Consider the following 11,870-nt stretch of genomic DNA (forward strand, 5'->3'; position numbering starts at 1 on the left):
AAAAAAAAAAACCAAAAACTTTGAATGGCAGAGTTTTCCTAAGACTCAATAAGGAGGAGATATGAAAGTGCTCCTATTCATTCTTTCCTAGTCTTCTAAGAGTCTTTCTCTTAAGAAGCCTTTCCTACTAGATAAGATATAGGAGCCATATGACAAGTATGGAGGGCTTTCCTAGATGGTTTTCTATTATAATCAACACTATGACCAAAAGCAATGTGGAGAAAAAGCAGGTCAGTTTACAGTTGACATCACAATACATCATGAAGGGAAATAAGGGCAAGAACTCATGCAGGCCCTGAGTCATGAGGCAGGAACTGAAGCAGAGGGCATGGAGGAGTGATGCTCACTGATTTACTCTCCATGGTTTGCTCAGCTGATTTTTTACATCACTCGGGTTCATCTGCCCAGAGGTGGCACTGTTGACACTGGGCTGGATGTTTTCACATCTAGCATTAATCAAGACAATACCCCACAGACTTGTCTAGAGGTCAGTCTGATAGAAGTATTTTCTCAATTGAAATCCCCTTTTCTCAGATGTTCTAACTTGTATCAAGCTGATAAAAACAACCAGGAAAAGGGCTTTCATCAGGCTGTAATAACTTGCTATCCTGAACTCCATATTCCATTTTTGAGACAAAAAACATCCCCTTTACTCTAGTATTTGCATAGAACTATTAGCTTTCTGTCAGTGACAAGAGATTTTTTTTCAAAATTATGTGTATTTGTTGGTGTCTTTTTCTGCATGTAAGCACACATGCGTGTGGTGTGGGTGTCTACATAGTACAGAAGGGATAGATCCAATCCCCTGATCTGGACTTTTAGGCAATAGTGAATAGCTCAGCAAAGGCACTAGCTACTAACCTCAGGTCCTCTGGAAGAATAGTAAGAACTCTTAACTGCTGAGTCATATACTAACCCCTGGAGAAATCTTTCTATTCTCAGAATATGGTACTAAAATTAGTTCATTGGGAGAACTGGTGAAGTGTCTCAACAGATAAAAGTTCCTCCATCAAGGAAAACAACTTTAGTTTTCCCTGGACCAACATGGTAGGAGAGGAGGACTCCTAAATGTGTCTCCTGCCTTCCTCCTATGTGCCATGGAAAGAACATACTTATACACACACATATGAATTCATAATAAATGAGAAAATATAATTTTATTGAGGCATAATTGCTGGATGAAAAGTTATATATATTTAATTCATATGAAATAAGTGAGTTGAAATTTGCCTGTGACATATGAATAGCCAAAACACCAGTGACCAATCCCTGGATTTCAAGTTTCCTCAAATCATATTTCTTATGACGATTATTATTATTATTATTATTATTATTATTATTATTTTGTTTTTTCAAGACAGGCTTTGCCTGTGTAATAATCCTGGCTGTCATGGAATAGTCTGGCCTCAAAGTCACAGAGATCTGACTGCCTCTGTCTCCCCAGTGCTGGGATTGAAGGCTTGAACCATCACCACCTGGTGACAATTATTTTTAATAATTGTCACTCTTATATTTAAATGATAAACATTTAAGATATGCAATCCTAATATATTAATTTAATTTTGTGCTCCTACTGAGACACATTCAATAAGTGTGTTTTTCCCAGCACTCAGAAGGCAGATCCAGGCAGATCTCTGTGAGTTCGAGGCCAGCATGGGCTACCAATTGAGTTCCAGGAAAGGCGCAAAGCTACACAGAGAAACTGTCTTGAAAAAACCAAAAAAAGACGTATTTATCTTTAAAAGTGATGAAAGTAGAGCAAAAGCATAATTACTCAACTCATAGGGAAGGAGTGCATGCAAGTCTTCATTTTCACTCCCAGTCTTTCTGTAATATAGGATTTATTAACTGTCTAGTGTAGGACAGATTGACAGATTTTATCATTTTTTCCTATTAAGTACTACATTTTATTTTATTATTGTCATCTGGTCATAAAAGATATGTTACATCATTTTCGCAATTATGAGAAGCCTGCATGACTCTTTCCTCTATCTGTACTGTAACAGTAACCTGAGCCTTTGCATATTGCTCCCTGGGGAGGACCCACCCTTGCTAGTCTGAGATAAAAGCTCAGTTGGCATCCTGTGATGACTGACCCATCATCACAGACTGCCTCCTCAAAATGAAGTTGCCTGTTCTGCTGTTGGTGCTGCTGGTGTTCTGTATTCATGGTGAGGACAGGGGGAAGTGAGAAAGGAGAATGCATATGGAGGATGAGCTCTGAGTACCAATGCTTATTCTATGTATTCTGTCCATTCATGAGAAGGATAGAGTGGCCTGTGAAGTTTACATCTATCAGAGGGAGGATTCAGATAGGAGAGAACTTGCTTTATAATGAAGATTATGACACAGATGAAATGGGATGGTATAATTAATGCCTTGAAGTACCTTAGAGATTTCAACTCACTTGGTTTGTCAATAAGGGAAGTTTAGTGTATAAAGCATTATATGTAAAAATAAAAGTCTCATTTGAAATTAATATCAAAAAAGAATACATAAAATTTGTTCATGAAGTGTGTCTTTAGCTTTGTGCTTCTCTGTCTTTATTTCAGCTTCTAGAGGTGATGTTGTGATGACCCAAACTCCAACCTCCCTGCCTGTCAGCATTGGAGATCAAGCCTCCATCTCCTGCAGGTCTAGCCAGAGCCTCCTACTAAGTAGTGGAAACACTTATTTGGAATGGTACCTGCAGAAGCCAGGCCAGTCTCCACAACTCTTGATATACATGGTTTCCAATAGATATTCTGGAGTCCCAGACAGGTTCAGTGGCAGTGGGTCAGGCACAGATTTCACACTCAAGATCAGCAGAGTGGAACCTGAGGATTTAGGAGTATATTACTGTATGCAAGGTTCACATTTTCCTCCCACAGTGATTCAGACCCTAACAAAAACATCCTTGCTTGGGGAGGCCCAGGTGCCAAATATGTTACTTATCTGTGTGAGAGAGGGAGGGGCACTGAGGATTTCCAGATTATTGCTTGTAGCTGAGGGATTTGGAGCATGAGTGCCTGTCTTGGCTACACCCCAAGGGTCAAGCAACTCAGTTTTCTTCAGCTGCAGTAACAATGAAATGGCCTCAAAAGAATGGTGAACACACGCATTCTCAGCAACCATGAACAACTGGGCTAAGGCTGAGTGAAATCCCATCCTGACCAAAAAGCCCTTGTTTGCCTTCATCATTCCAAATATTCTGTAAAATAGAATGAGAGATATCCCCTTGTTAAAATTTGCTCTTCAGTATATAATTACTTCATTTGTCACATTTTGTATCTTTGACATAAATTCCATTTTACTTAACATAAATATTGTATATTCTTCTTTGCTTTGTTTTCTCTTTGTGTAAAGTATGTTCACTGGCTCCCCAAGTTCAGACTATATTACTCATGAAGTGGTTTTTTTTTTTCTGATGAACAAATAGTTCTTTTTATCTTCATTCTGATGTTGTTACCATTTTGACTCCATTTTTTATTTCAAGTACATGCACAGTTAATGATGGGTAGGAACATATCCATGCTAGAATTTTCTGGTTATTTTTTAATATTTTCCTTCCATTGTTCCATTTTTTTGTTTGGTATTTTTATGTATTGACAAAGTTTTAACTTTTTTCTATAGTTGTATAAATTTGGTGAATTTAATGTATACCTATTTTCAGGTTAAATTACTTTTCTATAGTTTCCCAAGAGTGCTTATTTTCCTTTCATTCCTGAAATTTTCTGCTAATTGTATTTTTTTTTTTTGGTGGGGCAGACAACTTTTTGCTGTTGTTTCTTGCTAGAAGTTTGGCTATATTACCCAATTATTTCCTATATGTTATATTCTTTTTAAGAAATTAGTATAAGTCTAGTAGATTCCCCTCAATGTAACAACATAAATTAAGTCAGTCTCTCTCTCTCTCTCTCTCTCTCTCTCTCTCTCTCTCTCTCTTTTTCTCGTTCCCAGAGATTTGATATTTTGGACAGATGTTTTGAATTGAATTTATTGAGAGTCTTTGAGTTTCCAGGACCTGCATGTTCAGATAGAACTTCATTAACTATGTTTTCTGTATGTTCACCTTTCTCTCCTCTTTCCATAAAACTAACAATATAAATTTCTATCCATTCAATAGTGTCCCATATATCAGCTGTGTTGTTAATTTTAAATTTTGTTTTATTTTAATGCATTATATACTTTGGAAATTTAAAAACATAAATAGTGATGATTTTATATTTTTATTTTTACTCTCAATTATCTTCTTCCCTCTAATACTGAAACTACTATTCTAGACAATCTCCTCCATCTATAATGATTTTTTACATCAGTGAGTTAATTTTCTTTGCTTGCATAAACATGAGTTGGGTCTTACATACTGGAACATAGAAGACTGTTAATGCCTAATAGCTATAATGGGCACAATACTAAAGAGAATGGCACAGACTTTCCCAGAAGCTATTAACTCTAATAGCCTGTTATTGAAGAGTAGGAACTCATCAGGCTGTCCTCCATTCATGATAAAATGTTGATGGATCCAATCGTGTGCAGGGAACCACAGCAGTGATTTCACAAGTACAATGATCATACCCAGAACCCACTATTTCAGAGTTCCTTGCCATCCTTTTACTCTTTCATTCTTCCCACATCCTGCTGATGTCCCTTGAGCCTGAAGAAGGGATATACATATCCTGTTGAGGATTAGTATGAACATAAGATACCCCAAAAATTTTATGAGGGAACACTTACAACTGATAAACAACTTTTGTCAAATGGCCAGATACAAGATTAACTAACAAATAAATAAACAAATAAATAAATAAATAAGTAACCCTCCTACATACAAATGATAAATGGGATGACAAAAACCAGAGAGTCAACACCCTTGGCAATAGCCTCAAATAATATAAAATGTCATGGGGTAACTCTAACCAACCAAGTGAAAGACTTGTATGACAAGAACTTCAAATCTTTGAAGAATGAAATTGGAGATGATGATTGGAAAGATCTCCAAAGTTCATGGATTGGTATGATTAACATAGTAATAATGGCCATCTTACCAAAAGCAATCTACAGATTATGTGAAATTTCCATTAAAATCCTAACACAATTCTTTACAGACCTTGAAAGAACAATACTCAACCTCACATGGAAAAACAAAGAGCCCAGGATAGCTAAAACAATCCTGTACAATAAAATTATTTCTGGAAATATCACCATCCCTGATTTCAAGCTCTACTACAGAGCTACAGTAATAAAATCCACATGGTATTGTTATCAAAAAAGTCAGGTGGACTAGTGGAATGGAATCAAAGACCCAGACATAAGTCCACACACCCATGAATACCCGATTTCAACAAAGAATCCAAAATTATACAATGGAAAAAAGAAACCATATTCAACAAATGGTGCTGGTCTAACTGGATGTTGATATGTAGAAGAATGCAAATAGATCCATATATATCACACTGCACAAAACTCAAGTCCAAGTGGATCAAAGACCTCAACATAAATCCAGATATACTGAACCTGATAGAAGAAAAAAGTGGGAAATGGCCTTCAACAAATTGGTACAGCAGATAACTTCCTGAAAGAAAACATCAATAGTACAGATATAAAAATTGACAATTAATAAATGGGACCTCATGAAAATGAAAGGCCTCTTTAAGGTGAAGAACACCATTAATAGTACAAAATGGTCATGTACAGAATGGGTAAAGATTTTCACCATGCCCAATCCAACAAACGGCTGTTTGCTAAACTATATAAAGAACTCAAGAAACTAGACACCAATAAAAGAAAATAATAAAATGGGCTCGGCGGTGGTGGTGCACACTTTTAATCCCAGCACTCGGGAGGCAGAGGGAGGTGGATCTCTGTGTGTTTTAGGCCAGCCTGGTCTAAAGAGCGAGATGCAGGAAGGGCGGAAGGCTACACAGAGAAACCCTGTCTCAAAACAAAACAAAACAAAAACAAAAACAAACAAACAAAAAAAGAAAATGGAGTATAGACCTAAACATAGAATCCTCAATAGAAGAACAGAAGAATCTCAAATGCTGGAGAAACACTTAAGGAGATATTCCATGTCCTTGGCCATCAAGGAAAATGCAAATCAAACTAATTCTGAGATTATATATGACTACTGTCAGAATGGCTAAGATCAAAAATACATGTTACAGCTTGTGCTTGAGAGGATGTGGAGGAAAGGGAACACTCTTCCATTGCTGGTGGAAATGCAAAGTTCTATGGCCACTTTGGTAATCAATGTGGTGATTTCTTAGAAAATTGGAATCAATCTACTTTAAGACCCAGCTGTACTACTCGTGGCCATATACCCAAAGGATACTCATGTCACAAAGATAGTTGCTCAATATGTCTGTAGCAGCTTTATTCACAATAGCCTAAAACTTAAAACAACTTAGATGTCCCTCAACTGAAGAATGGATAAAGAAAATATGGTAAATTTGCATAATGAAGTATTACTCAACTGTTAAAAATCATGACTTCATGAAAACTGCAGCCAAATTGAAGAAACCAGGAAAAAAAAACCATCCTGAGTGAGGTAATTCAGATGCAGAAAGACAAACATTGTATGCACTCACTTATAATGAATATTAGCTATAAAGTAAATGATAACTGTGGTAAAAATCCACAAGCTCACAGAGGCTATGTAACAAGGAGACTCCATGGTGGGGAATCATGGTTCTTCCTGGGAAGGGGAAGAGATCTCTTGGGTGGACTGGTGGTAGGTGGGGATGGAAACATGATGGATAAGGTGGGTGTGGGGTGGGGGGAGAGTACTAAAAGAGACAACAGGAAAGGAGGTTATTTTAGAGTCAGGAAGAAACATGGTACCGAGGAAAATTCTCAGGAATCTACAAATGATCCAAACTAAGACTGCTAGCAAAAGGACACTTAGCCTGAATTGGCCACCTCCTGTGACCAGGTAAGACTACCAGTAGACAGACTGAGACACACATCCAGTCACAAGACTTTTGTCCTACAGTATGCGCTGCCAGTGGGATGTGCTGGAGTAAGGTGAAACAGAGATTTGGGGAGTGGCCAATCAATGACTGGTTCAGCTTGAGACCCATGGCACAAGAGGGAGCTCACCCCTGACACTGCCTTGTGCACCAGGACCCACAGGCTAAATGGCCCAGAGACCTAGGATCAAACAAAAATGGAGAAAAAGTAGCAATGTAATGACGCTTAAGGATATTCTGCTATATTCATAGAGTGGTGTCTAGCCCAATAGTCATCAAAGAGTCTTCATCCAGCAACTAGTGGAAACAGATGCAGAGATCCACTATCAAACATTAGGGCAAGCTTGGGGATTCCTCTTGAAGAGAGAAAATAATTATTGTAATAGCCAGAGGGGTCAAGGACATCACAAGAAACCCTGCAGAATCAACTAGCCTGTGCTCAGAGGAGCTCATAGAGGCTGATCCAATTACCAGGGAGCCTGCACGGGACTGATCTAGACTCTCAGCATATTGGTGACAGCTGTGTAGTTATGTCTTTTTGTGGAACTCTTAACAGTGTGAGCAGAGGCTGTTTCTGACTCTTGATGGCTTTTGAGATCTCATTGCTCATATTGGGTTACCTTTCCCAGCCTTGATGCAAGATGAGGTGTTTAGTTTTACTACAACTCTATATGCCATGTTTTGTCAACATCCATGGGAGGCATTCACTTTTCTGAATATAAATGGAGGAGGCATGGAAGGGGGTGGCAGAAGATATGAGGGGGTTGGGGGGAAGGAGGGAGGGGAAACTGTGCTTGGGGTGTTAAAATTAATTTAAAAAAAGCACATAAAATAGATTGTATGACCTATAAGGTCTTCCACAATACAACAATGTAGGAATAAGATTAATTTTCATAAAATAAAAAAAAACAAACAAACAGTGAACCACACAAGAAAAAGCCTTCAGCTACTCAGCTCCTTGTTTTCATGAGTCCCATAAAAGAAAACTCAAAAATAAAACTTGTCCCTTGAGGATCTCTTGTCCTTCCATCTCTGCCCTCTGTCTGTCTTTACAATGTCACTTCCTTCTAATCTTTATTGTCATTTTGCTTTTAGTCAAGTTTCCTTGCTACTTTGCAAATCACATTAGTACATGTTTAATCAAACACTTAAAATCCTGCAACATTCATCCAGACGTTGACCATCACTAACAAAATATCTCTGGGATTTTTCAGCTGACTTGTGGAAGCATTCTTCTTCTACTAAGGATGTCCTGAAGTATGACCATTGCAGATTCTGGGGGCTGCCATGTGACCAAGCAGAAGTGTGTTATAAGATTCTTAGACCTCAGAGAAGCACAGTTATGATAGGAATATGTCAGCATCAATACAGGGAAAGAGGAATTCTGGTATACCACACACACTCTTAATCCAGTCTTAAGGCTGGTGCATGCTATCTTCAACAGTTTCATGGGAGCGGGATTTTAAAGAAATTGACACATGGTAGGTGTTTTTCTAGCCCATAGGAAGACCAGAATCCCCCAAAATCAGCATGATCACATCTAGGCTGCAACACCATTTTCTGTCCTCCAATTGATAAAAGAAAAATAATATTCTTCTTTATTTATTATTAACAATTAAGTATTGTATCAAATTGTGCTATTTCCCCTACAAATTTAGAAAATAATCTCAAAAATATCTTTAGTAGTGTAGGATCCTTATGGAAGAATATGCATCCTCTGGAGAAAATTATGGATTATCCTGGTCTAGTTAGGGATATTTGGGGCATAAACCTGTGCTGAGTTACTGAGATAGACAATTCTGTAGCTGCACCTGGATCTGATGATCTGCTGTTTGGCATGTGTCCAAAGCAAAATCCTATGCTACAAAGACGTATTAATTGGTTGGTCACACAATGGGTTAAGTGTCGGTCCCAGATAGGACAGGGCATGCACATGATGGCTCCTGCTCAGCTCCCAAGGACTGCAGTGGGAATTTAAGTGTGACACTGTGACCAGTGTTGTCTGGTACACTGGGGAAGTCCTTGCTCACTGTGCTTAAATTTTGAAATTTTTATGTATCCAATCCCAGGTGACAGATGTGAAATCCAAAGAACCCAGTCCCATCCTCTGTGTCTGCATCTCTGGAGCACAGAGTCCCCATCATTTGCTAGGCAAGCCAGAATATTAGCAATGATTGGATCTATCCTAGCCAAAACTTGGTGAAGTGGTCAATCTCCTGATTTTCTATAATCCAGCCTGTAGTTGGGAGACTGAGACAGACAAGCAGACAGGCTGTCCTGAATCATTATTATGTCTCCAGTTATTGCTCAAGACTTAGTAGTGAAAATATGGTTTGTAATACCATAGGAGAGACATATATTGAGTAGCAGTGTTTTCTGTTGTAGTATTCAAGTCTGTCATTACTCGTCAGTCCTTCCTGTTGAGGAATTTTGGGAACAGTATCAAATGATAGAAAAGTGGCCAAGTATGGAGGATCCTAAACTGAGAAAAGAGTGCAACCCTTATAATTTTGTGGGTGTGAAGTACCTCCACCTTCAGATGAAGTTAGAAGGCCATGTAACACATGTTGTTGGGGTCAAAGTGCTATGGGTTTTCTTTCTGTACACTGTGAATATGTGTCACTCTGATTTTTTTGGTAAACAAATCTGCCTTGGCCTATGGCAGGGCAGGATGGAGCCAGGTGGGAAAGTCCCAGGGAGAAAGTGAAAAGAGAAAGAAGAGTAAGGGGCGACGCCAAACCACCAACCAAGGAACAACATGTAATGGGACACATGTAAAGCTGCAGAACATGTGGTGATACATAGATTAATAGTTAAGGGTTAAGTTAAATTGTAAGAGCTAGTTAGCAAGAGGTCTTCCATAGGCCATAAGTTGATAATTAGTATAAGCCTCTGAATGATTATTTTCTAAGTAGCTGCAGAACGACAGGGTCAGGCATGACAACACAGGAAAACTTCCAGCTACAGTCAAAGTGTTCTATGTGCACATACTGTGCACTTCCTCTGTTTGTGCTGTAGTAAACATGGCCAAATCTGCTAAATTTTACCTTTTAATTCATTAAAATGGTTTCTGTAATTTATTCTTTTAATTAAAAAAATGATTACTTGAAACACACAAACACTTCTCAAGGAGAGTACATTTTTTTTTTTTTGAGATGGTGTTTCACTACATAGCTCTGGCTATTCTGGAACTCACTCCAGAGTAGGCTGGTCTTGATCTCAGAGATCCATTTGCCTTTTCCTCTCAAGTGCTGAGAATAAAGTCATGCACGACTACTACCCAGCCATAGTATTTTTTTAACCCATAAGAATTATTTGAATTAGTTGAAGATTTAATAATCCCTTCTCTTTTGAATATTCCCTGACAGTCAGATATTTGTTTATATTACCATTAATACATTTTACAAATATATTATTTAAAATAGAGTTTAGGTATAGTACAAGGTTTCAAATAACCTCCAAAATGTCATCTATAATTTTAAAACTTTAAAAACCAAGTGAAGCCTTTGATGTGGTCTGATCTTCAGCATCTGAGGACACAGGACTTGTGCTCAGTTACTGAGATAAGCAAGTCTTGCAGCTGTGCCCACCCTAACTGGTTCCCAGTGATTTGCATGCACTCTCTGCAGAGTCTTGAGGACTTCTTCATATACCAGTCACAGCCTGTACAGTTGTCACTGCAGTCAGGACTCAGCATGGACATGAGGGCCCCTGCTCAGCTCCTCGGGCTCCTGCTGCTCTGGAATCTAGGTAAAAATGAGTATAATGAGAATTTTGCTGTTACACTGTGATTATTATTGACTGAAATTTTGGAGTTGTCTTTTCTTATTATGCTTAACTATATGGATATTTATTATATCTCCACTCCTAGGTGCCAGATGTGACATCCAGATGACACAGTCTCCATCTTCCCTGTCTGCATCTCTGGGTGACAGAGTTACCATCACTTGCAGGGCCAGTCAGGGCATTAGCAATTATTTAAGCTGGTACCAGCAGAAACCAGGGAAAGCTCCTAAGCGCCTGATCTATGATGCATCCAACTTGGACAATGGGGTCCCATCGAGGTTCAGTGGCAGTGGGTCTGGGGCAGATTATTCTCTCACCATCAGCAACCTGGAATCTGAAGACAGTGCAACTTATTACTGTCTACAGTATGATGAGTTCCCTCCCACAGTGATATAAGCCATAACATAAACCTCAGTGGAAGCAGAAGTGAGAGGCTGGACTGCCCCAACTGTTACTCCTCATGAGTCACTCACTGGAACCATTTTTTTTTTTTCATATTTTTCTCACAGAGAGGCATTAGGTTTTTTAAAACAAATGTGTTGTAGTTTTGAAGAATAAAGAGAGTTTAACTATCCTCTCTTTGCCATAACCATCTTTCTTTCTGTTCATCTCTTGTCTACAGCATACCAAAGTATTTTCTACATTAACCGAGGACACAGTCATTCCCTGTGAGGAGTCTGAGTTGTATCACCAGTTGAAACTCATACATAACAATGGAAGCTCCTGTGAACATTCCAGCACACATTATTTAAATATAGAAAATAAGTTTCTAAGTGCTGGTGTTTATATGGTAGGGAATCCCAGATGTGATAGCAAGAATTTCCATCTAAAATCCGAGAGCGCTTAAACAGTGATTATAAGTGTAGCTAAGAGCACCTTCCTAGTTCATGTCGCTCATGGCAAGCCAATATACAGTGAAGTGTCCCCCGGTTGTGGACCATTCTTTAGTGTGCTGGCTGGAGCTACAGCATGGCAGATTCCTGCCTAGTTACACAGATGTTTCTCCAAGCCATGCAACACACTGTGTGGCAGATTTAGCTTTTGCTAGTACAGAAAAAAAAAAAAAAAGAGGTTTCCAGGTTACCCGCTGCTGGATAGAGGCATGAACCCACTGCCTCCCAGAGTCAGCAGGGA

At 38.7% G+C, this 11,870-nt stretch overlaps 1 gene segment (V, D, J or C); it reads left to right on the forward strand.

Annotated features, from left to right (window-relative positions):
- The first annotated feature begins 10,645 nt into the window (after positions 1 to 10,645).
- LOC118575719 lies at positions 10,646 to 11,132 on the forward strand. The segment is given in 2 exon segments: positions 10,646 to 10,700; positions 10,822 to 11,132. Coding segments are annotated over 2 exon segments (366 nt in total).
- Positions 11,133 to 11,870: the final 738 nt, after the last annotated feature.

This window comes from Onychomys torridus, unplaced genomic scaffold (genome assembly GCF_903995425.1).
Source record: "Onychomys torridus unplaced genomic scaffold, mOncTor1.1, whole genome shotgun sequence".
Classification (NCBI taxonomy): domain Eukaryota; kingdom Metazoa; phylum Chordata; class Mammalia; order Rodentia; family Cricetidae; genus Onychomys; species Onychomys torridus.